Raw genomic sequence first — 26,990 nt, 5'->3', positions numbered from 1 at the left:
GTCCTTTTATGCTAAAGTCAGCTTCAGGAGCAGTCACTTAGGGCTCACCATTGTGCTAAATTCCCCAAACTACCACACCGTGTATACCCTACTTAAGGCTTTCAGTGTTTTGGCTAAATGTTATTGGATTTTCTCCTGGCAGTCATTTAGACACACAAGTTCCTTATTTAATTCAGGTCTTATCATTTCTGTGTCCTTTTTGTTTTGAAGCCATTCCTTTGTACGGTGTTCATCTCTACTGGGATCATGGGACTATGACGAGTATCGCAAATATTCTTTTTGTAAATAAATTGTTGTTTGTGGTAGTCTGGTAGTGATCTGAATGAAAGATGTCATGTGTTAGGTATGTGGGTCATCTGCATTTGCTGAACAGGGCATTTTTTTATGGAGGGTGGCCAGTTTTACTTCAGAATGGAATAACTTTGACAAATCCAAAGTTAGAGTTATTATTTAGTGAATATGTTATTTGTGCGATTTATATTATTTAATTTGTTGTCCTAGAGTTTGCAAGATAAATCTAAGCAGTACTATAGTGGAACAGGATTGACAACCTTTTCGAATCTCCATTTCGATTATTTCTAGTCAGAAAAAGTGCGCAATTTTTTCATTTCCCTTAACCGCCTCCCGGCCGCCCGTAAAAAAAAAACTGCTGTCCGGGAGCTCTCTAGATCTGAGCGGGCGTTTTTATACGTCCGGTCAGCCACGCCCACTTGCGCCGCATGTGAGCGGGAAAGTCCAAAAGCAAGGTCCATAACGACATGGATGAGCAAGTTTGGGGGTGGAGGAACTTCACTGTCCTGCACAGAGTCCTGACCTCAACGCGATAGAACACCTGGTGAGCCAGGCCTTCTTGTCCAACATCAGTACCTGACCTCACAAATGCTTCTGGAAGAATGGTCAAACATTCCCATAGACACACTCCTAAACCTTGTGGACAGCCTTCCCGGAAGAGTTGAAGCTGTTATAGCTGCAAAGGGAGGGCCAACTCAATATTGAACCCTACAGACTAAGACTTGGATGCCATTAAAGTTCATGTGCGTGTAAAGGCCGGCGTCCCAATACTTTTGGTAACATAGTGTATATACTGTACAGCTATCGAGTGCAGTACATTGAGAATGCACTATGGGTGCATTCACACCAAAATAAATGGTATTTTAATTAAAAAGTTTTTTGCAGTGGAGTGAACTGTCCGCTTTCACACCCATTCATTTTTCGTTGCCATTCTGTTACACATTTGGTAACACAATGGAATGGATCCGGTGTAAATGAGGCCTGAAGTGCAGTTACACTTTAGATCAAACATGCTAATTTAGGTCATGCATACATATGTAAACATGTAAAGGAATAATTTGTAGCGTCATTTATATTTTACTCTAAAGTTATAAGCTGTCTTTGTTTTAATGGTCACCTATTTTTGGGTATCATAGTTGTTTGCTGTTTTATACAGTTTTGTGCTTTTTTATATTTCATAGAAAATTTAGAGATTGTACCGTGCACTTAAATTGACATTTTGGGAAGGTTTTCCATTCCTCTGTAGATTTTACATTTTGATTTTGAAACACTTAGTTATCTTACGCAGCTAAAAACAAATTCTAGTGAGAGCACTATTATGTAGCAAGTGAAGTCATAAAACCTTGTTCTGGGTCATTGACTTGGTATTGAAGCCACTAGATCAGCGTGATGCTCAGGCTGAGAGAGAGACGTGGCAGGAGAGATTGACACTGAGGGAGAGAGAAACAGGATGAGAGACAGACAATAGCAGCCATCATATTTCACAAAGTGCAAAACAAAAAAATGCTTCTAGATTAGATTCCAAGTATATCCAAATTGAAAACAAACCAAACTTTGGAGAGCTGGCTACTTTGTAATGCAGGGTACACACGGTATGAATTTCATCAGGAACTGGCCATAATCGGCACAGTTGGTGCAGCTGTCGGCACCCTTCTGCCCGGTATCCCTCAATCAGTTGATCGAAGGAGCCTGTCGGAAAATTCCTGGCCGAATAGAGCTAGCAGCCGCTGTCATAATTCAATGTAAACAGTGGGGGATTCATCCATCAATGCTCGTAAGAATTGATGGAGGAATATGTTCTATTTTTCTTCATTCAGCCTGTGGGCTGCAAAAACACAAAAAAAGTAAGGTTTCTCCTTCACATCAAAGTACTCCCTTCAAATCATGATCCCCTTCACATCAGAGCCAATTCCTTTCACTTCAGAAGGCTCTGCAGGTCTCTTTACCATTATGTCTGGCACCAACAGGAATTCCACAGGTCAAGTTACTTATAGCATGTATCTTCTTTGTTCTAATGTTTTGGCCAAACCACAGGACTCCTTTTAAACGAGAACTATGGGATAAACTTTTTATCCACAGTCCTTTTTAGAGGCCATAGGAGAACATCTAACCTCCTCCCGTGACCCAAAGCTCAGTATCGCTATGTACTGAGAGCGCCGCAGCCGGGACGGATCCCGACAATACTGTTGAGATCCACCCAGTTGGCTGATTGACAGTGGGCTCTGCCTATCTAGAAGCAGCTGTGCCCGCCCCCTCCCCGGCGGCTGGGGGATCGGAGAGGGGGAGGGGGATCCCTGCGGTGACGGTCACCGGTCTCTGCAGGAAGATGATCGGAAAGTGAGTGAGTGTTTGCTCACTTCCCGATCTATTGAGCCGACGTGTGACAGTTTAATTGTCACACGTCGGCTATAACTATGAGGATGAGTGAAAATGTGTTATTTATGGAGCTACATCCATGTAATTTGCTCTTTGGCTGACGAATGCCAAATGAAATGGCCACAGTGTGTATATTCTAAGATGATTGAAGGAGGAAGTTCCCTCTTGACTTTCATTGTGGAAAGTAGCATTGAAAATTTTCAAACTAACAATGTAAACACTGGAAGTCGTATATACAACTGTTGTTGCTCCTCAAATTCATTTTTAAAAATAGACTATGTCTTTGAGGGAACTACACCCATGGAAAAATATTTTATGCAAAATGCCGGTCCTAAGTTAGCTTAAAATGACACTAAACTCAGCAGTTAAATCTTAAAAATACATTCAAATTACCTCCAACTATTAACAAAAGTGTATCTTATTTGTGTATCACTCGGCTGTAGATCCTCAAATCATCTCTGAATTGGTGCTGACACTGTCCTTCCTTCTGGAGGGTGGCTACTTTTGTTCCTCATGGTCCCTGTGTGTGTTGTAAAGTAGACACTAGGAGTGGGTTAGAACTTATAAAAACTCCCTACACCCTGAGCTAGCACAGGTGCCAGCTGCTCATAAGTACAAGTCCTAAAACGTTCCTGGTGGTCTTATACCATTTGCAGAGGGGCATTTTAATGCAAGGTTTTGGTAGATTGGGTACCCTTGTAAAATTAAAGTAGTATTAAACTCTCAATCTTTTTTTTTTTTTTTTTCAATAATGAATTCAGATCAAACAAATATACATAGCCCAGCAAAGTATTTCTATACATTTTTTCCTAAACACTTATAGTCATCATGTTTGCAAACAGTTCCAACCCTCTCAGCTCTGCTTCCCTAAACTTCCTATCCAGTACAAGATCACAAGGGACACAACAGTCTCTAGCAGCCGTCCATCTACCGTGTTTCCCCGAAAAATAAGACACTGTCTTATATTTTTTTTGGCTCAAAAAAACACACTAGGTCTTATTTTCGGGGTAGGTCTTTTTTTTTCTTTTTTTTTTTTTATGTACAACAATCCAAAGTTAATGCAAATCCAAATTTTAATAATCCAAAATGGCAAAGTTAATAGGGCGATCAGGGCTGCCGTACCTTTCCAAGAGCAATTTGGTAACCAATCGCTGGCCAGAATGAGCGAAGCGCACTTTCACAATCGCTTCCTCACAGGCGGAGTGCATTTGGTATCACTCCGCCAGTGACAGGAGCCAGCACTATAGAGGAAGCATCGGCTTATGCGGCTCTGCTCCCTCCGCTGCCGCCTCGCTTCCTCTAGCGCTGGCTTCATTGGCACCGCTGATTCTCTCCCGCGGCTCTTCAAGTTGCCCCTTATGCCACCACCGGCCCTGGGAATGGTCACAACTAGGTCTTATATTTCAGCAATTCCCAAAAAAAGAACTAGGCCTTATTTTCGGGGTAGGTCTTATTTTCGGGGAAACATGGTACTAGCTTGGAGAAGGAGGGATGACAGAACGGGAAGCAGGGGGAGGGAAGTGGCTTGTCTTACTGTGCCTGTGTGTTTTCTGGAGACGCACACAAACGTGGCTCCATAGGACCCTGCAAGCAAAGGGGCCACCCTAAAACAGGATATAATGGTCAGTGCTCAGCGGGACCAGCTGATTCTGCAGAATGCTTATACTTTTAAACATCAGGGAGCAGCATCCATTTTAAGTGATTTATTCAGCATTGAAATGGCCTAAAAACGTTTTGATTTTAATATCACTTGAACTATTTTAAAATACAAAGGTTAATAAAAGCAGGTATTTTTCATATTCTGGATGTGGGTGTTATTTGTAGACATAAATACATTATTTTGTGTTCCTAGGGCTGGAGCTTTGTCTGTAGCGGTGTGCAGACTGTACTGCTGGGGTAAAGGCAGTGTCACAACATACTGTATCTCGGATGTGATTACCGTATGTTTCCCCCTCTAAGCCTTAAAAGCAACTGAAGATCAGCCTAGCTTAATACAATAGAACTTTGTCTCTGCAATGCCACAAGAGCTATATACTCTTGAAAAGATTTTCTTCCTCTGCTGATTTTAAACATTTTTTTTTTTAATGTTTTATTGTGTCAGCAGCAGCAACATTCTCATGCCATTAAGTAAAATATTCCCATTCTGATGTCAAGTTGAAAGCCAGCTTTCCAACCACAGGGCGAATACTTATTTCTCAAGGTTACTGTTTAATTGTGAAAGGATACGTGAGATGTCTTAACCCTGGGAAGTCTGCCCTTCATGCTTTTAGCCATGCTAGCTTTTTTTTTCAGTAGCGAAAAGAGCAAGAGGTGTTACTTTGAAAAAAACGATCTTTAGAGAGGACCTATGTAAACCTTTTATAATTCTACACTCCTAACAAGGGTTCTCTTTAGAAGCCGAGTCTGGAAATCGACCATCTGGGTCAGTAGAGACACATACTTGCAAGCCTGCAACAGTGCATTGCTGTATTTGCGGATATCAATGTAGCATGCAATGACTTAGACCCCGTTCACATTGAGCGATTTATCGCGCGGTAATTCCCGCGATATCGCGGCAAATTACCGTGCGATATCGCGCTCCAATGCAATCAAATGGGGCAAAGGGTCCTGCTGTCGCGGGTCGTGTGTCGCTACAGCAGGACCCTTTTTGGAGCGGATTTAGCCGCGATGCAAGCTTGCTCAATGCAAGCTTGAACGCGACATCGCGCGGCAAATCTCGCGATGTCGCGCAATATGCAAATCGCATGACAAACTCGCGATTTGCATATCGCGCAGTGGGAACGGGGCCTTAGTGACACCAAACTCAGGAGTTAAATCTTAAAAATGCATCCATGTACCCTAATACTAATTCTAGCACTAGTACTAATTTGTATTGAAGATATAGTCCATCACCGGAGCAAGCTTGGAGCGGTGGCTACTTTACAACATACAGATACTATGGGTAACAAAAGGAGCCACCCTCCAGAAGGAAGGACAGTGTCAGCACCAATTCAGAGATTAATTGAGGTTCTACAGCCGAGTGATACACAAATATCAAAGTAGATTTTTTGTTAATAGTTAAGGTACTTTTAATGCATTTTTAAGATTTACAGTGACATTAAAGGTCTCCCCCCTCCCTGAGTGCTGCGTTACAGTGCATTCCGGCCCAATTCTGGCCGTAACACACTGCATCGCATTGCGGCAAATAAGATACATTTTTGTTAAAGTACTATTGGGAGGGGCACAGAGCCACAGACTGCAGCAGTCTGTGTCTCCTCCAATCCCTGCTGCCTCCGCCGATACAGGTGGGGGAGAGCAGTGGGAATTGGAAGGGACACAGCATGCAGCAAACTCGGAGTGGGGAGGAGGGTGGTCTCTCTGCATCACTGGGCATCGGCTGCAGGGGTCTGTGTCCCAGGCTGTGCTCCCGGTGGGGATAAAGAGAAGCAGAATCAACAATTTTCATTATCAATTATCATCGATTAGTTGTTGCAGCCCTAAATATTTTATTAAATAAATCTACAGTACCCCAAATTGTATGTAGGCAACGCTTTGAAAGCCTGTCTAATCCATCAGTTCAGAGTGAATAATAGCCCTAAAATTATTGCTTACACTCCAGCGTGCATAGCCATGCCTGACCTGTGGAGCTATCATGTATGCGATGGCAGGGGTCTTTTAAACTTTTGTGGGGTTTTTTTTAAACATTTATTTAACTTTATTTTTTAAAACTTTATTTTTTTAATTTTAAATTCATTGCTATCATATAGGGGGCTCACAAGTCACCCCTGTCACGTTTATATTGCGGTCTGTGTCCCCGTTAGAGAGTTTCACCCTCCCTTTGTCTTGGTGACTGTTTATCACTGAAAGAAATCCCAAAAATGGGGTTCACCAATACTTGTTTTGGACATGTAAGGACAATGCCAGTAGAAAGGGAGAGGTTTAAGATGTGAGTAAGGGATTGTAGAATATAGCTAGAGGGTGACCAGAGTAGTTGTGAGGGGATGGGGTCCATGGTGCAGGTAGTTAGGTGGGTGTTTGGATATAGTAACAGGATCAAATGAAGAGAGTATTTAATGTGGTGGTAGACGAGGTATATTTAGAGTGGCAGATGTCTGGACAGTGGCAGCTTTATTTGCGTCAATCTCCTCTTTGAAGTGATTGGTAATCTCCTGGGCAGTGAGTGAGTTGGTTGGAGGAGGCAGCGGAGGGGGCAAACTAGGGAGTTAACAGTAGAAAATAGTTGACGGGGACTGAATGAAAGGATGTTAATGAGTGTGATGAAATAGGTCTCTTTGTGGAGGGCAGATTTTTATATAGGGTGAAGTCTCGCAGGAATGTGGATTTATGCCATAGTCGCTCAAGAGCGCGACTATGTTCTCCAAGTCCTTAAGTGCCGTCTGCCTGCCAAGGCTGTAGTGGATGGGGCCTAATTCTGTGAGTGATGACTGGGGCAAGTGTGTCCATACAGGAGGAGAGTGAGCTATTGTAGAGAGAAGTGGCAAGGTGTGCGAAAACGCGTGTGAACGGGCAGGTGGCAATTGGGCATGTTCCGTTTGTACAGAAACAATGTAAATGCATACCAATCTGATACTTATTTCTCTGAATTGAATAATTATTGTGAGATAACATGAGAGGACATTTGTAAATTATATAATTTTGTAAATCTGAGCTGAATGGTTTATTGAGAGAAATTCCAGGAGCCATATTGCCACGGTACCCTACAACTGGTGTATTTTTTTTTTTTGAAAGTTATAAGCATATTTCATATATGCCTTCTTTTTCCCTAAGTAAACTGATTCTCTCTAAGAGAGAGAGAGAGAGAGAGAGAGAGAGAGAGAGAGAGAGAGAGAATATATATGAATAGACCTCAGATCTGACTTTTGTGCTTTCAGATGCCCTGATCTGCCAGCAGTGAGACCAGCAGGGAATTGTGTCCATGGCAGTGGTAAACACATGCGCACAGTGCCAGGTGCTGGGTTGAAGTTAGGTCATTCGGATGTTAACAACACCTGTTAGTCTGTGTTGACATGTGTAATTTTCATTAGCAAAGTGGGGGGCATATGGGGCTTTTCTAAAAAAATGTGCAGTTATCCTTAAATAGCAGTCTTTTTTGTTCATTCTGGAGTTATAGTAATTGTGTTTGGAGGATAAATAGGATCTCTTTCTACTTGGATATACTCATACCATGCATCTTACTTTGTACCAGGTACATTTTTTAATTTAATGCCCTGCGGATTTAATTTGCTTAACAGGTTCCAAAGGGATTTTGGTAGTAATGCTAATTGACACAGGTTTGTTAGGCTATGTCAAGTGTCACTATATGTGCTCAAGGTCCTAATGGGGATTTCTGAGTTATACAAGAACAGAGCAGCAAACTTCCAAAGCTTGCCATACATTGGTAGATTTTTGTACAAATGTTTGTGTGAAATAATCTCATCAGAACAATCGATAATGTCATCTACATAACAAATGTAGTTTTGAAATTATGTTTTGATTTAAAAACACATTTGACTTTGGAATGAATGGGCTTTCCAGAATGAAAGCTCCGTATTCACTGTTCAAATTTTGTTCATTGAAGAAAAATGTTCCATCCTGCTCCTTGGACTTTTTGGCACTGCGGCCAGCCTGCTATTGGCTTTTGCAAAATGAAATAGCCAATAGCAGGCTTGCTATTGCACCCATCCACTGCCTGCTGTGTTTACATTCAGCTGCCGGCTGTGGAATCTTTCCACCAGCAGCTGTTATTCCATGGCTGCAGCTATTCAAGTACGATGTGCACTTGAATAGTTTTTTTGAACTGGAAAGGTTACACTAGGGGTCTAAACACCCCTAATGTCACCTTAAAGAGACATCTGTCACCTCCAATGTGCTATCACACAGGGAGCATGGGGAATTCAGAGATGATTTGAGGATCTACAGCCCAGGGGTGTATAAATCTACATTTTTGAGGTACTTGAATGCTTTTTAAGATTTAACTCCTGAGTTTAGTGTCATTTTCAATTATTCTGGGTGTCTGGTTTCCTAAATCAGCTAATTGGCTTTTTAGTATCCCTTTTGAACTTAAAAGGTTGTGTTTTGAAAATTCAAAAGTCCATGCACTAAGCTATTGTTGTTTTGAGCAGCAACAATCACAAAACTCAAAATAGTATTTTCTAAAATAAGCTGTTATGTTTAAAACTATAGAAATCATTTTCTTTAAAGCATTCGTGATCATTAACTAGTTTTACTTTTGTTGGTGTCATTACTTTTTTTTTGTTACAACTTTGAGCAATAGAGCTGCCAAGCCAGATTATCACATTACACTGCATCCTGTGTCTAAAGGCGCAGCACTTTCTCTATCTAATTTTCACCTCTTTTAGGAAGACTATACTGTGCCACATAAGCAAAGAAAAAAAAAATACCCATTGTATAGCATGACATTTTCAGTGCATGGCTTGCCTACGCGTATCTCAGCTTTACCCACCACAAACTTTCTAAGTCACTTTTAGGCACAACCTTGTGTTTGGTATTTTCACACTGTTCGGTATAGGGAATGTCACACGCTCCTATATACCCGAAAGAAACTGTGGTTGCAGAGGGGGGATCGGTTGGTTGATGGCATTAGTTAAGAAGAGTTAAGACACCAGAGTATTCCTTCTATACACAGTACATGTTACTCCCCCACTTTCCTTTTTCTTTGCAAGCACAGGTTTACTTTAGGGAATAACTGGTGGTTATCATTTTTTAATCATATTGCATTTTGACAGTTCTTGCTGATGAGAAGGAAATGATGTCTGGGCTCTGGGAATTTTTTAAATGAAGGCTTTCTGATGCTGTGCTCCTCTAAATTTCCTACATACGGAAATTATATTCTTGTGTGGACAAAACATTAAATTGCACAGTTAAAATGAGTTTTGCCATGTAATTCTATCAAGTGTCCTAAAGAAAATAACGTATTTCCCATAACCATTGCTTGAAAAATTTTAGGGTGTCTCACCAGTCAGTCAAAAATGTCACCAGTCAGCATGACCGGACTATAGCCTTGCAATTTATGTTAACATTTTTTGGGGACAGATAGAGCTTTCTTATGGAGGTATATAATCACCCCGGGGTGGGGGGGTTATTTCTTTTACTATATAATGAAAAAAGTACAGTAAATTAAAAAAAAAAAAAGTTTCCCTAACTTATGTTATAAAACATCTATTCTTACCCATATTTTTGTTAAAACAAAAAAGACGGGGCCACGTCTTAAAATTTGTGGGAGCCCGCAAAATCGCAAAAAACGACAACTGAAAATTGGTCATAGGCGAGCCTTAAAACGATTTACCGCTCATCAGTTTAGTGTTACCAGTAATTAATGGCCCTAAAATTATTGTTCACACTCCGACGTTCGCGGTTATATGTAACGTGTGGCACAATAGGCACAATCGTTGTCTTCGCACGGAGGCGTACCTGACGCATATCTGCATGTGTATGTGGGGGGCGGAGGACTTTAAAAAAAATGTTTTTTCTTTTTAAATTTTTTTAATGCTTCTTTATTTTTTTTATTATTCTTTAATTTTTATATTCCTTTTTTTTTTTTACACAACTTTATTGCTATCACATAGGGGGATAAGCAGCCCCCTATGTGATAGCCAATTTACATGACAGGTCCTCTTTATGAAGACATCGGGGGTCTCCAAGACCCCTAATGTCACCTAGGGACCCCAAGAGAAGCTGATGAAGCAGAGATCTGCTTCATCAGCTTCTGTAGCATTCCGGGACTGGAGAGTAGATCAAAGGGAGCTTGTGTACTGATCTCCCTTTGATCTCCTGTCATAGAGCCGTGCCGGTCCCGGCCGCATCGGGCACAGTGGATCTCGGGACCGGCAACGGCAGTGACAGCTGCTGGTAATACAAGCGATCGGGCGTCTCGAGATAGCGGACTGCTATCCTTAACGACGCCCGGTAAAAATATGGTCCCCATGGGTGGAATATCTCAAGAATTCTAAGTTTGACTTTTCCTTATTGAGGCTTTGACCTACAAGCCCTTGACCTCAGACTCTCCTCCTCAACTCGAAACTTTCCTCCTACTTGGCTCTTCATTGATGTTTTTTTCTTTCCTTCCTCCCTTCTGTTGTGATGTTATCAATATGTTGTTTTTCTTCATTCTAAGTACTTATCTTTCTCGTTTGCTTTATGTTCCTTGTTGTTTTTATTGAAAATGTTATAAGAAAAATTGCAAGAAAAGAGTAATGGAGCATACCTATCATATTTGACATCCAAAGCAGATTACTTTTAACACCCCTGCTCTATACAACATTATTTTTAGTAATTATAATTAAATTAAATGAATAATAATAATGCCAAGGAAGTAAATGCAGACAAAGGAAATTGGTGGTTAGTGGAGTGCCTTCTAACATGAGTGGTAATTGTAGAAATTCTGTTAATCAGTGGAAATGTGTTATCACCCTTACATGGGTGGTAAGGGAAGGATAAAGCCCCTTATATTGGTGATCAGGGAGAAGAATGCTTATTTTACAGACATTAAAGATTATTGTTGTCAGTAGTTACTTACCTGAGAGAATAGAGTAGAGGCTTCACTAATCCCATGCCATGTGCTCTTCCATATGGCAAGTGCTGGAACTGTGGATATTCCCTGAAGGTGGAGATCAGTCTGCTACTGCTACTCCTAGTCAACCTCTGGAGGAATCCCTGGTTTCTGATATTCCCCCCAGTTAAGTAATGCTGCCTGGCTTTAAGGACTATCTCCAGGAGGAAAAAAAATGTTGCCTGCACATCAAGGGTTAACTGCTCATTCATATCTAGGGGTATTGTGTAAAAGACTTTACTAACCTGATCTCTGCTCCTGCAGGCTCCAAGACCAGTGTCCGCAGCCTAGACCCCCCCCCCCCCCCCCCCCCGAGCGTTCGGAGGGCCACTGAAGTCCTCACATCTAATGCAGTGTCAAGATCCTTCAATCCCTTACAGAAATAAAATGAGCAGTCTGCTGACTCTAAGCAATTCTATATAGATTGTACTAATGTTTAGCTACTAAGCAAGTCAAAATCTTGTTTGCAATATTTTATGTGGAGGGGGATTGCAAACATATATTAAATTGCTACCTGTCATGAGTTTAAAGTGATCCTGTCACTATAAATAAACACAGCCTGTAAAAGAAGATGCTATATATGTATCTTGCTGCAACCCATGTGTTGAAACTCGAGCATGTTACGATTCTACAACCACTGCAGGTATTCTACACTTTCAGTTGTGTAGATTATCTGCTTCCCTCGCTGGACACTGGTTCTTCCCACTGGCTCCTATGGCAGCAGTTGGTGTCTTTTAAACCATTCCTAACATACATGTGCCTGCTTGCTCCTTTCTTAGATTGACTCCATGAATCTACAATGGTTTATACATTTTTTATCCTCTCATTTCTTTACTTCTGGCCTCCCTTTACTGTGATAGATCCTGAGGACATCACATAGCTGCATACTTAGGTTGAAAAACAATCACATGTTCATCAAGTTCAACCAACATGATGGTTTTGAATTTTTCGGGGAGTCCGTATTAAAAACTGGAGGTATATGCAAGGTCCTCTAATTAGAGACAAGTATGCCCTTTAAAGTTAGAATCAGATTCATTTGTTGTGGGGAAGAAACTCAAATTCTTAGTACTGACTCTAGGATACTTAAAGCCTAATGTTAATGGGATTTATTTGTAGCTCAGTAGGTCCATAATTGGGTTCCCAGGGATATAATGAAATTATTCCTGAGCATAGTGCTGGATCCTGCTGCTGTCATTGATAACCTACTTCAATGCCAGCTTGAGCTGAGCCGTCATAATGCTGCTTTGTTTTCTATAGTGTTTACCTACATTTGAAAACGTCCATCAAAAATGGACTCTTTCTAGGACACATCAAACAGGAGAAACTGACTAGCTGCTGTATGTACAATTCTTTTTCCAGACCCTTTCTTTTATGAGAGGCAATACAACTTACCTGTCCTAAGTAATTTCAAACACATGATGAGTCTGAAGTATGAAAAAGAGAGGAAATGTTTTCCTTTTTTGTCAGTGACTCCTTGGCATTGTCTTTCGGGGAAGCTGAACAGGTTTAGCTTTACTTCCTTGCAACTAGTATGCAGCACAGGTGTCATAGAAAAGCAGCTTTTACCACACAGCTGTTTTCCTTCGTGACATATTCCCTTTATTGTAGAATGCATTTAGTTCCATTGGCAAATTAAAAGAAAAACGCTCCAACAGTTGAGCACCATATAGCCACATGTCTATATTTTGGTTATCTGGCTTGTGGGGTTTATTCAGTATAGGCTTGATTTCCTGTCATTCGAGGCCTTGAATAGTTGTCCCACTATTTAAATATGATATTGATTTGCTTAGTCTACAAATGTGGTAACCACTTTGGCATGTGCATGGTGTCACTGTTCAGACTACACGGTAATTGCAATCAAGTTGCTCTGTCAAGCAGAAAATGTGACTGTTTTTGTGTGTGGCCAGCTTTAGAATTAGTGTGAAGTGGCTTTTTCAAGGCAGGGAGCGATCAGATGAGAAATGTTTTCTACAGAAGGTCTCACCGCTTTTCTTAGAAAATATAGTGCCTAGCATATAAATGAGATAGAAAGTGCCAACAAAGAAACAAGATTATTTTATCAACCATTTATTCTGCAGAAATGTAGACGGTGAGGTACAGGTTACTCTTTCATCTTAAGCATAGCCTGATGTAAACGTGTTTTATTCATTTTTCTTGTCATTGTCAATGTTCCTCCAAGTTGTATTTCTATGACAAATGCAAATTTGCACTCTATCTTCAGCAGTCCTATAATAAAGCTGAGATTTTTCTGACATGATATCCAGAATAACACAACTTGACAAACCAGAATGCACTTTTAAGAGTGTTAGACTTCAAAAAAGACAGTGGTCTCAAAGTATATCTAAAGCTTAAACTTTTATTTTTCCAATTTTTAATAAAGCAGGAAGTGTTTGAATTCCATGTCAGTTTTTTTTCTCTGTGTCCCATTGGAAACATTTCCTTTTTTACTTGCTCTCCTGTAGACACAAACACAAAAGTGAGAGGGAATCTCTTCAAAGTGTTGGAAATCCTCACAGTTGACATCACAACAGTTATACCTATTGGAAGATTTATCTTCTATTCCTGTTTTAATTACAACTCAAATTTGGATTTCCCTCACTTTCAGTCTCGAGACAGTCACCAGGACAGATTCAGAGAGAATTTCCCCAGCGGGAACACAGACGGCTTTGATATCAACTACAGTGAAACATTTTTAGTGTTCAAGGGTCAGGCCACTAAATATTAATAGTTCTTGTTAGATGCTGGACCATTAAACCACCTGACTACTACTTATATCTATCAGGGGATTTATTGGTGAGATGTGTTTGCTTATGTTCCAAAGCCTTCATACAAGCCATGGCCATTTTGAAGGTTTCAGTGCTGCAATTGAACAATTGGCTAATAAAAGAGCGGGAGAGAGGAGGCGGGACACCCGGATACTGGTAAATAAATTGCGTTATGCAAGGACACCATTTCACCTCACCCAGCAGTGCCCAGCAGCCATCAGGAAGGAGAAGGACTCTGCAGCATAAAACTTTCAGATGGAGATTTCGGGATCGTGGGAGTTGGAGGACCGTTGATTATACATCGGAGAAGCCGCCACTTAATATACTGGAGAACGGAGGAGTGAGAGCGCTGTCGTTCTGACAGACGGCTTTTTGCTGTGTGGTGTGTCAACGGAAGAGCTGACAGATCTTTGCGGGTAGGATCGAGGACAGGGAGTTCATTTTGATTCATGAACGCTTCATGTGCTCACAGGTTTGAGAATATTTTTGCACTTTATTGAGGTAAAAACCTCCTTATTTATTTAGTCTTCTATATTTACTTTGAATTTGTATATGTATATTATCACATTTTTATTTTGTCACTTATTTTATCATTGATTTATATTTACAAATTTGTTTATAGTATTTATTCTGTATTTTTTCCTACTCAGCGCTGTGTTTCTTAATAGACTCATACTTTTTGTCAACAACACTTTTACAGTGGCTAAAACTAAATAAAAACTAAGTTATGATGACTTAAACTATAGTGGAAATATCAATCGGAACTAATCTCTTTGGACTTTCAGTTCCATCCTGAATGGACGGCTAATAGGTAATATGTGCAAAGGCATTAGGGCTGCAACAACTAATCGACATAATCGATTATTGAAAAAGCTGTCAACTTTTTCAATCATCGATTAATCGGCTTCCAATTAGTTGGCCCTGTTCTAAGCTCCACACACTAACCGATTAATCAAACTTAATCGGCTAACTAATCGATTTTTGAAAATAATCGTTAGCTGCAGCTCTAAAAGGTATTTACTACCAATATAGTTTTTCATTAAAAATTTTTTAGAGTTGCACTTCTGCTTGACAGAATGAAGAATGTCATATGCAAGGTGTCATACTCAATATAAAGAAACAATAACATTCAGTATTTTTAAGACTTGGTTTAATCTAATTTTAAGGTAAATAAAGACATGTTATAAATCACAACAGTTAAATCTGTGTTTGTATTGCATGTTCTAACCTTAATACCGTATTTAATAACAGGTTAATAGATGTTTACTCCAGGAGATTATCATGAGATTGGGAATTCTAGAGAAATTCTTAAATAATAAACCCAGTAGATTTGAGTGGACTAAATCTACTGTAGATTTAGTCGACTAAAATCTTATGATATTTAGTTAACTAAAACAATTCGGATGACTAAAATATATAGTTACATAGTTACATAGTATTTGAGGTTGAATAAAGACATTAGTCCATCAAGTCCAACCTATTAGGATCTCATTCTAGGAGTACCTGTACCCCTGTATATTACGGTCCCTTAAGAAATCGTCCAAAAGTTTCTTGAACAATTCCACATTATTTGCTGAAATCACCGCCTGTGGCAGTGAGTTCCAGACCCTAACTGATCTTACTGTGAAGAACCCCCTTCGCCCCTTGTGCTGGAATTTTTTTTCCACCAATTTTAGGTTATGGCCTCTAGTTTTTGTAACGGAGTTAATTTTAAACAGTTTATCGCTAATGTTGCTACCACCATTAAACATTTTGTACATGGAAATCATATCCCCCCTTAATCTCCTCACCTCTAATGTGAACATGTTTAAATTTAGTAGCCTCGTCTCGTAGCTCTGGTCCTCCATACCCCTAATTAGTTTGGTTGCCCTTCGCTGGACTTTTTCCAACTCAAGGACATCTTTTCTTAGTACTGGTGACCAGAACTGGACCGCGTACTCCAGATGAGGTCGAACCAATGATCTATAAAGTGGCAAAATTATAGACTTGTCCCTGCAATACATCCCCTTTTTAATACAGGACAAGACCCTGCTAGCTTTGTTTACAGCAGCCTGGCACTGCAAACTACCTTTCAGTTTGTGGTCTACAATGACCCCCAAATCCTTCTCCATTTCTGACTTCCCCAGCGGCATACCCATAATTGTATAACCCATTTGTTTATTTTTAATTCCAAAGTGCATTACTTTGCATTTATCGACATTAAACCTCATCTGCCACATTAATGCCCACTCCCCTATTTTATCCAGGTCCTCCTGTAATGTTATAGTGTCTAAGTCCGTGTCTATTACCCTCCCTATTTTGGTGTCATCCGCAAACACGGAAATATCGCTCTTAACACCCTCCCCGATGTCATTAATAAATAAGTTGAACAATATGGGACCCAGCACAGAACCCTGAGGCACACCGCTCATTACACTAGCCCAGTCTGAAAAGGTGCCATTTACAGATACCCTCTGGACACGTTCCCGTAGCCAGTTCTCTATCCACGTACACACCACCTCATCTATGCCCATAGCCCTCAGCTTGTGTAGCAAGCGTTTGTGTGGTACCGTATCAAAAGCCTTTGAGAAATCCAGATATACCACATCCACCGGCTAACTGAAACTAAATCGAAATTTGCTGTAAAATTTAACACTGGATTTCAGTAAGGTGTCCGATACATTTCCACATAATGATGTCATAAAAAAAAGTTGTAAAAGCTTGGACTTATCCCTTGGGTGGATTAATTTAAGGATAAATATCAAAGTGTGGATGTTAAATGGGTTTCTTTCAGAACAGAGACCTGCCATTAGTGGAGTACCACAAGGCTCTGTATTAGGTCCTGTTCTATTTAATCTGTGATTATAACTGAAGGCTTGGTGGACACGCTATATCTTTTTGTTAATGGCATGGAACGCGATTTGGCACTGCTAGATTAGTGAAAACATCAGTTAAGTGTTTCAACAATTCAATGCAAAATAATGCACTTGGGGAAAAACAATAATCTGGTAGAATACAATATTAGGGGTTACGGTGTTGGCTAGAACTGCAGAGGGAAAAAAATTGGGCATGTTTATTTTAGATGATTGCAAAATGAGCAAATCGTATGGCCTAGCAATGGAGAAGGCAAATAGAGTTCTGGGGTTCATTACTCTAGGGATCACCAGCAGGAGGAAGGAGGTCCTGATTCCATTTATATAGATCTTTAGTTAGACCTTATTTAGAATACTATGTCTATTTCTGGAGACTTCATTTTCAAAAAAAAAAAAAAAAAAAATGGAGAAAGACCTGAGGGATAAAACATATCAGAGTCTACACTCGAGGAAAGAAATGAAAGGTGGGACATGGCTTAAACCTGTAAATACATTAAGGTTGTGAATAAGGCTTAGTAGAGCAGTATTTTCTAATTGAAGCTAAGATGAGTAACACAGGGACATGACCTCAAACTAGCCGGAGAAAAGTTCAAATCTAACCTTAGAAGGTATGATTTTACCAAAAGAGCAGTTGATGCTTGGAACATACTCCTACCAGAGGCAGTGAGTCAGTCAACGTTAGGTTAATTTAAACATGCCTGGGTCACACATAGATCTATACTCAGACCACAAGTGAAAAAAACTGAAAAAAAATCAAAGGGCGGCATGATGAACCGCTTGGTTTTTTTTCTGCATTCACGTTTTATATGTAAATTCCAATGATTGATACACCCTGAAGAAATATCTGTTCCTCTCCATAGCTGGTGCAACCTGATGAAAAATCCTTCCTGGTGACCAATGCTAGAACACTCATTGGTATTCAGCGAGTGATTCCTGTAGGCTGCCCATGACCCTCCACTGTTAGCTGAGGTGTGTGTGTATAATAGATACTCACCGGCCACTTTATTAGGTACACCTCTTCAATTGCTTGGTAATACAAATTGCTAATCAGCCAATCACATGGCAGCAACTAATAACATTTAGGCATCAAGCCGTGGTGAAGATGACTTGCTGAAGTTCAAACCAAGCATCAGAATGGGAAAGAAAGGGGATTTAAGTGACTTTGAAGGGGGCATGGTTGTTGGTGCCAGATGGGCTGTTCTGAGTATTTAAAAAACTGCTGATCTACTGGGATTTTCATGCACCGCCATCTCTAGGGTTTACAGAGAACGGCCCGAAAAAGAGAAAATATCCAGTGAGCGGCAGTTGTGTGAACGAAAATGCCTTGTTGGTGTCGGAGGTCAGAGGAGAATAGGCAGACTGGTTCAAGGTGATAGAAAGGCAACTAGAACTCTTATTAACTCTCGTTACAAACCAAGGTATGCAGAATACCATCTCTGAACACACAACACGTGGAACCTTGAATTAGATGGGCTACAGCAGCAGAAGACCATACCGGGTGCCACTCCTGTTAGCTAAGAACAGGAAACGGAGGCTACAATTTGCACAGGCTCACCAAAATTGGACAATAGAAGTTTGGCAAAACATTGCCTGGTCTGAGTCTCTATTTCAGCTGCAATTGATGGAGGTGCCCTCCGCACACCTTTCAGCAGTCCCGGCCAACAATCAAATAAATGGTGCTCGAAGTAACTTCACGGATGGCACCGTGCAAAACACAAGATTGAAGAAAATAGGTCACCAGCACTCCATAAGTTAAAATGAATGAGTCCTTTTTAATGGACAATGATGTCACAGAAATCCAACATGAGCCGACGTTTCGGGGCCACACAGGGTCCCTTCTTCTCTTGCCTTGAAGAAGGGACCCTGTGTGGCCCCGAAACGTCGGCTCATGTTGGATTTCTGTGACATCATTGTCCATTAAAAGGACTCATTCATTTTAACTTATGGAGTGCTGGTGACCTATTTTCTTCAATCTATTTCAGCTGCAACATTCAGATGGTAGGGTCAGAATTTGGCGTAAACTTGATGAAAGCATGGATCCATCCTGCCTTGTATCAATGGTTCAGGCTGGTGGTGTAGGTGTAATGGTGTGGGGGATATTTTCTTGGCACACGTTGAGCCCCTTAGTACCAATTGAGCATCGTTTAAATGCCACGGCCTAAATGAGTATCATTGCTGACCACGTCCATCCCTTGATGACTACAGTGTACCCGTCCTCTGGTGGCTACTTCCAGCAGGATAATGCACCATGTCACAAAGCTCACATCATCTCAAACTGGTTTCTTGAACATGACAATGAGTTCACTGTACTCCAATGGCCTGTACAGTCACCAGACCTCAATTCAATAGAGCATCTTTTGGAATGTGATGAAACGGGAGATTCGCATCACGGATGTGCAGCCGACAAATCTGCAGCAACTGCGTAATGCAATCATGTCAATATGGACCAAAATCTCTGAGGAACGTTTCCAAAACCTTGTTGAATCTATGCCACAAAAAATTAAGACAGTTCTGAAGGCAAAAGGGGGTCCAACCTGGTACTAGCAAGGTGTACCTAATAAAGTGGCCGGGGGGTGTGTGTGTGTGATGCACAAGAAAGCCAAAATCAAAGCCAGAATCAGAATGATTCGAGGCAAAGTATGACTGTTTCAGAATCCGTGAAATTTACTTCTGATACTGTATATAGATATATACAGTCTACTGTGATGGTACTTGTGTCATAGAAGTGCTTTGTTCTTCTAATCTGTATTATTATTATTACAGTTTGCGCAGCGCTTTACAATATAAGGAAGACATTACCGTTACAATACAATTCAAGACAAGATGGTAAGGAGGGCCCTGCCCCTGAGGGCTTACAATCTAAAAGGGAGGGGGAAATGATACATGAGGTAGCTGTGGGAATGAATTATGTGAGAATGTGAAGGTTTAGTGGTTAGGTTGAGGTGGGATAGGCTTCCCTGAAGAGATGAGTCTTTAGGGGACTCCTAAAGGCAGTCAAGGTGGGAGATAGACGGACAGGTTGGGGTAAGGAGTTCCAGAGGATGGGAGAGCCTCTAGAGAAGTCCTGGAGGCGAGTATGGGAGGAGTGGACAAGGGAGCTGGAAAGCAGGAGGTCAATGGATGAGCGGAGGGGATGGTTAGGGTGATACTTTGAGACAAGGTCTGAGATATATCCGGGGGCGGAGTTGTGGATGGCTGTATAATCTGTATACGTTTTCAGTTGTTTTAACAGTTGAGCAATAACAATAATTTAAAAATGTTATACATGTATTCAAGGAATACATTTTTAAGAGAAACTGTAATGGTAACATGCTGCAAAAAGAACACCTCTTGGCAGTTCTTTTCGCAGCATGTTACCATTAGAGTTTCTCTTGTAAATCCCCAAAGACAGTTTATTGTCTCACTGTGGCCTTTAAGTAGGAAGTTGGCATAACAACCAGACACTAAGCAGATCTCTAATGGACAAGTATGAGTTCACCTTTGTTTACCGTTGTACAGTAATTCTCAGCACTTTCTTTAAGGAGCACTTGGAGAGGCATTTGTTGCCACTGGAAATATAGAACAGTGGTCAGAACAAAATTGTCCCCAGAAATAATAACCAAATACAGATGTCTGAGCCAATATAAAATGTAATTCTTTTGCATGTAACAGAAATCTTTTTATTGCATTTGCTAGAGGCTGCTAGAGTCTTGATGTGCTTACATTCATGGATAGTTCCTTTTATTTTTATTTTTTATTTTTTTATTCCTTTTAACGTTGGTGCTCAGCATATGAGCTAGACTCGGAAATAAAAACATAGTAAATATACAGAGGTATATCATGTCGGCATATGCTTTGCTGTTCATTGCATGATTGCTCCTTCACCATAGACACAATGAGGGGAATTTATCAAAACTGTAACAGACAAAATCTGGAGCAACTGTGCACGGCAACCAATCCGCTTCTTTTTCATTTTCAAATCTTAACTGAAGAGAGGTGATTGGTTGCCCTGGGCAACTGCTCCAGATTTTGTATGCTCCAGTTTTGATAAATTCCCCTCCAACATGTTTTGTTTTGGTCATGTGCATCACAAACAAATTTAAGGCCGAACTCCAGCCAAAAATAGGGCGTGACCTCTTAGGGATGGGATAGGGCGTGAGTACTGCCACCTCTCCTTTTTTGCATTACCAGCACCGTGAAGAATAATGTTTCTGGAAAAGTTTCAAGAATTATTTTATGCAGTTACCATGTCTTTTGGACTTCCAAAATATAACTTTGGCTTTCCGTGTGTTTAATGTTACTAAGAAATTCAGTAAATGCCTAAAGCTGGCCTATAGATTATTGATCATAAATTTCTGTTGCTGCGAAGAACCCTAGTTGGATTTCCGCTCTAATACCCCATCATGCACAGACCAATGTCGATTTCGATAATCGTTCGTTGGCAATACCAACTCACCGAATTTTGTTGTTCGACAGAACAGATTTTCGGTGCGGGAACTGGCTTAACAACCCACCTCAATTGAGTGCTACGTGCCCATACCAGTAAGATGGGGATCTCTGTTCTTCGAAGTACTCTTTTAAATATTTTGTTAATACCTGTTGATCCTGCTAGTAGAACCATTGGATAGGCCCTTTCTTTAAAAGGATGACGGCATTCTTCTGCAATGAAATCACTATAGTGTTCTCAGGCTTGCTGCTACTGCATTAACTGCTTAGATGCTGACAGTTATGATTAAGTCTATTTGTGACTAGCCTATTTGCTTTAGATTAACAACACATTGCTGTATGTGCAGGAATTTAGGGAAATGATGTCAAAGCCCTGCTTGGTCCCTCCCAATCGCTCCAGCACTGTTTGGCATACTGCACGAGAAATCCAACTTTACCCCAGTATTTGCCATTTAAAAAGAGATTACAGTTCTTTTTAGATATTTAACATGCCAATTTGCATTGAAGATGTCTGGTTATCACTCCAAGAGGGGAAAAACTACATGCTAAAGATTTATTCAACTTCATCAGGTACTAGAACACTAATAATCAGAAAGTGATCTTTCCAGTGCAAATGTCTATACACTTGTAGTAAACTTGTGGTCTGGCTGTGGCATTAAAGTATTTGCCCATTTGTAACAAGTAGTAAATTAGCTTTATAGCAAGTCCTCACTGACCTATAGCTGAAAGCACCTTGGAGCAATTCATCCTGAAAATTTACAGCAGAAGCACTGACGACATCCAAGTCATTCCTTAGGGCTCTTTCTGCTTCCTCCCCCACAGCAGGGATGTTGAAGCCTTCCAGTCTTGTAATCTCTAATTTAAATACTGAGCAGGAGTTCTGGGAGGGGGTAGCAGAGTGAGCCATGCTGCTGAGAGAAGATGACTTCAGTACTTCTGCTGTGAACTTTGAGACTGTATTGTTTCAGAAATAAAGACCGTTACAGCTGTTGCAATCAGTCCATATTTGAATCAGTTTTTTTTTTCCTGCACCTTTCACTTTGTCCTTTAGAATATGGCTGTGTATGGTAGAAAGGTAAAGCTTGACAACATTATATTCATATACATACATTTCAAAACAAGAAGGTGGGTAGATTTGTTTGGACTTCCGTTGCTACAATCGGATTGATGCTCTCTAATATAAATCGGGAATGTTTTTGCACATTTGAAGATTAAAAGAAGGTTGATGGCCTATTAAATGGGACTGTTTTCTGTGCAGATACTGATTATTATTAAAACGTGTGAAATTATCATTGCTGCAAAGATGACTAATTTAAATTGCGTTGTTAACCACAAAGTTACAAGTGACTTGCGTCTGCGGCTTGACTAATTTAAAATTCCAGAGTCGGAAAAAACGAATAATGAAAAAAAAAACCTGGCACCTTTTTCAAAATGCTTTCAGATTAGAATGCCACTCATTTGTGCACATCTGTTCATATTCTTGTGCTGCAGGTCTCGTGTGCATGAAGCAATGAGGCAAATGTAGAAAGGATGGAGTTTGGCAACGTTTAATATTGAATACTCTTTAAAATATTTGGAAGAATGATTATTAGATTTTTTGGGATCTGCATCATTCTATTTGAGTGTTCCCCCAGTTATAGTGTATGTGTTAACAGCATACAGTATCGGCTGTTTTCATAGATTGTTGCATATAAAAATATTAACTAAGTTCATTGTGACTATAACAAAGTAAATCCATTTTTTTTTTTAATGATCCATATAGCGCCAGTACATATACTGAGGGGCGAGACTCCAAAGTGAAAACTCAAGTTTTCACTTTGACTTCTACTCATGGATTCCCTCTCTTGGAAACCGCTAACCGGCCCTCCCCCAACCCCTGCACTGCAAGGGTTAACTGCTTATTTGTGTCTAGGTGCTATAAAAAAAAAGGTATACTCACCCGAGATAATTTGAGGAAGCGTGTTCTTAGACCGGTCCTTAGAGCCTCTCTCCCCCTAATCTGCAGCGATAGACAAAAAACGAGGGAACTCTTGCAGTGCATCGGTAGGCCCACTGCAAGGGTTAATAAAATCTTCCCCTGGCGTTCTTCTTTAAGTAAAAGGGTTAATACAAAACTATGAATTTTTGCTGATCTCCTTTTTTGTTTCATGCTCATGTTGCAGATAATTTAAGTGACACCTTGGAGAAGTTGAAGCTAACTGGATCTGACTGCACATCTGACAAGCTAGATGGATGTTTGGATTGTCTGCTTAAGGCACTTGGTCAAAACAGTAAGTTCCAGAATCATTTTTCTACTAATTACATGGCAGTAAGGGTGTTTTGAATTGATTTTTCTTGTGATAACCTGTTAATCATTCCAGCCAGAAATAGAGTGTGAGCAATTTTCAGAAGTAATGTATTTGTTTCGAGAAAACCCTTTGGGTAAAATCAAATATCTGAAATGATATAAAAAGAGTAATAACCCATTTGTGGCCTTCTCTTTTGCATCACAGGAGTATATTTATTAAAGTGCTATATTTGACCTTGCTATACTTTACTGCCCACTGTATGCTGACACTGCAGAGCCATGCTGCAGCAGGAAAGGATGCCAACCATATTGTTGGGATCCACCCGGCTGCCTGATTGACAGCTGGCACTGCCTCCCTAGAGCAGGGAAAAGACCATTAGCTGAGCGAATAGCAGTTACATGATTGCTCAACTCTCGGTCTTAGAGCTTGCATGTGGCAGCTGCAGTGTCCCTGAGTATTGAGAAGAGTTTATTTTACTCTTCTTCTAATGTGTCTCCTTTGAAGGAGAACTAAGAGGTGAGTGCTTTTCACTCACCTCATAGTTCTAGCCGACCTGTGACAATGAGACTGTCACAGGTCGGCTAAGGAGATCGGGAGATCGCATACCAGTGTTCGCTCACTTCACTACCGTGTCAACTGAGGGGCTGGATTCCCTCCGATCCTCCAGCACTGACTGGCGGAATGGATGGGGGAGGGGGTGAGTACAGCTGGCTCTGCCTCTAGATAGTCAGAACCAGCTGTCACTCACGCAGCTGGGCGGATCCAGACATAATTGTCGGGATCCACTTCAGCTGCAGCTTCTCAGTAGTCCGCGAGCTGTAGCTCGCGGTATACTGCGGCGTCTCAGTATGCCGCGAGCTGTAGCTCACGGTATACTGAGCTGAGGGTGACGGGAGGACGCTAGTTTGTGTCCTCCCGTAGAACTTGGAGGAAAATTGATAGAGCAATGGAATTTTACTTGACAATTAAAAATTAAATTGCAAGGCTGTGTGGGTCTCACCAGGGCTGTGTACGGGTCTACCCAGGACTGCGCAGGCAGTAGGGCTGCAACTAATGATTATTTTCATAATCGATTAATTGGCTGATTTTTTAGTTTTTCGATTACTCGGATAAACAAAATTTAAATACCATCCTCAATTTAAAATAAAATACACAAATGCAGTGTTGCAAACATAAAGTTTACTTCAGAATAAAACTGCACGGACAATTATTTGCAATCGCACTGCACTGGAATGCACGGCATTGCGCTACTGTGCATTCCAGTGCGGGCAATCACACTGTGTTCTTTTTAATCATTGTATTGTAAGCACATGGCACTTGAATAGCTTCAGCCACGGAGTCACAGCTGCCAGTGGCAAGTTTTCACAGATGGCAGCTGAATGTAAATACAGCAGTTAGTGCGCTGGTTCAATAGCCAGCCTGCTATTGGCCATTTCAAATGGCACCCGCCCACTGCTTGCTGTGCCCTCCTCCCAGCGTGGAGGAGAGAGCTAGGGAATCCAACTAATCGATTATGAGGATAGTTGACAACTTTTCTCATTATCGGGTATTGTCGATTTAGTAGGTTGCAGTCCTAGCGGGCAGGTGTGGCAGTGGATCTCTCCATGGCTGTTCGGGTGTGTGCGCATCTGCAGGTCTCCCCTGTTGGAAATGCAGTAGCATATACTGATAAGTTGTCTTTTGAGCTGTAGATGGCGCTGTAGTGCAATGTTAGTTTTCTATAAGCATGCATATAGGAATACTTCCTGTGTATCATTGTTTTCTATCTAAATATGTTTCCTTAACAATGCTGTATTCTGATATAATGTTCTCCTAAGCAAGTAAAACTTAATTCCATACTTCTCAAGATCTCAGTGCTTCATCTAAAGACATAACCAACAGGCTATGGGCCCAGGCACTAGACAGAGCACTGCAAGTCAACAAGAGCCGCAGCCAAGCTACTAAAAAGTGGGCAAATAGCTTAGATATAAAGTTTGCAATCACAAAGCTCAATAATAGCAACTACCAGCTATGGAAGTTGAAGCTTGAAATGCTGCTAAGCAAAGACATCTTGTGGCAAGTACTGAGTACAGGCAGACTCACTAATGAACCCACGGGACAAGAAAAACAAGCAAGCAAAAGCAATTATAAGTCTGCTAGTGGAAGACGACCAGCTCATCCACATAAGATAAGAGAATACAGCTAAAGATATGTAGGTTGCATTACAAAAACTGCATGAACGTTCAAACCTAAACCGTAAACTATATCTGCTATGTAAGCTATATAAGATGAGGCTAGAAAAAGGCCAGGAAAAGCGTGAACATGTGAATCTCATGCTGGAAATTGTAGAACTGCTACGTGTAATTGCAGAGGAAATTAAAGAGAACCACGTGGTGGCATAACTGCTATGCAGCCTTCCAGAGTCACAGTGCTCTTATTAACGCTCTAGAAACCAGACTTGAGCAAGAACTAACACTAGAATCTAGAGCTGCAGCTAATATTCTGATGCGGTGGGCGTGGCTTATGCGTCCTGTGGGCACGGCGGGAGCAGCGTGCGGTGTCCTGTGAGCACGGCGGGCGCAGCGGTACGTGAGCAGCGTGTGACGTGTGCTTCAGGCCGCGTGTAGAGCCCCGAACAGGGAAATCAATTGATAGCCGACGAATGGACGATCGAAAACGTTAGTAACGTTTTCAATCGTCTATTTTAATCGACTAAATCGATTAACTGTTGCAGCTCTACTAGAATCCACCAGAGGAAATGAAATGATGAATATGACAGAAGGAAAGCAAATATGCTCAATGATGAAACGAGAAAGCACTTTAAGGTGCATAAAAGCACCACTCGGGCAACAAAGGAAATACCACCCTGCAAGCTGTCATATACTGCTAAGAAACATTGGGGGGAATTTATTATAACTGGAGCAGTTGCCCACGGCAACCAATCAGCTTCTTTCTTCAGTTTGTTCAGTTGAGATTTGAAAATGAGAGCTAGAAGCTGATTAGTTGCAGTGCAAATCTGCTCCAGATTTTGTCTGCTTCAGTTTTGATAAATCCCCCCCATAGAATACTCAGGCCAACATCATAGGGACACATATAAAAGCTACCAAAACGTGAATCCAATCAATGGAGACAGGCAGCAGAAGAAATAAAAAAACTCCAAGAAAATAAAACCTGGACACTCAAGAGCAAGCCATTATCGACATGCAATATTGCTCATCAAAAGAAATGACTGCGGATGCATTTACCAAGCCATTGCCAAAGGATCGTTAGAGTTTCCTTCGATAGAAGCTAAACGTCATATAGCAACACATATGCTGGTCAGAAGGGGTGTTGGAAATGCAACAGCATATACTGATAATTTGTCTTTTGAGTTGTAGATGCCACTGTAGTGCACTGTTCGTTCTCTATACGCATGCTTATCTATGATACACAGGAAGTTTTCATATATATATATATATATATATAT

The 26,990-nt window shown here is 40.8% G+C and overlaps 1 protein-coding gene across 1 annotated transcript in view; it reads left to right on the top strand.

Annotated features, from left to right (window-relative positions):
* The window catches only part of RAP1GDS1 (Rap1 GTPase-GDP dissociation stimulator 1), a 105,416-nt gene that overhangs the window by 10,589 nt on the left and 67,837 nt on the right, over positions 1 to 26,990 (top strand). The window contains exon 3 of the mRNA XM_018566288.1: positions 23,415 to 23,527. Within this exon, the coding sequence (XP_018421790.1) occupies positions 23,415 to 23,527 (113 nt within the window). The remainder of the gene's footprint in view (positions 1 to 23,414; positions 23,528 to 26,990) is intronic.

Source organism: Nanorana parkeri, unplaced genomic scaffold (genome assembly GCF_000935625.1).
Source record: "Nanorana parkeri isolate BGI_ZX_2015 unplaced genomic scaffold, ASM93562v1 scaffold933, whole genome shotgun sequence".
In the NCBI taxonomy this organism is placed as follows: Eukaryota; Metazoa; Chordata; class Amphibia; order Anura; family Dicroglossidae; genus Nanorana; species Nanorana parkeri.
The sequence above is the reverse complement of the archived record's forward strand: the minus strand, read 5'-3'. Positions and strand labels throughout refer to the sequence as shown.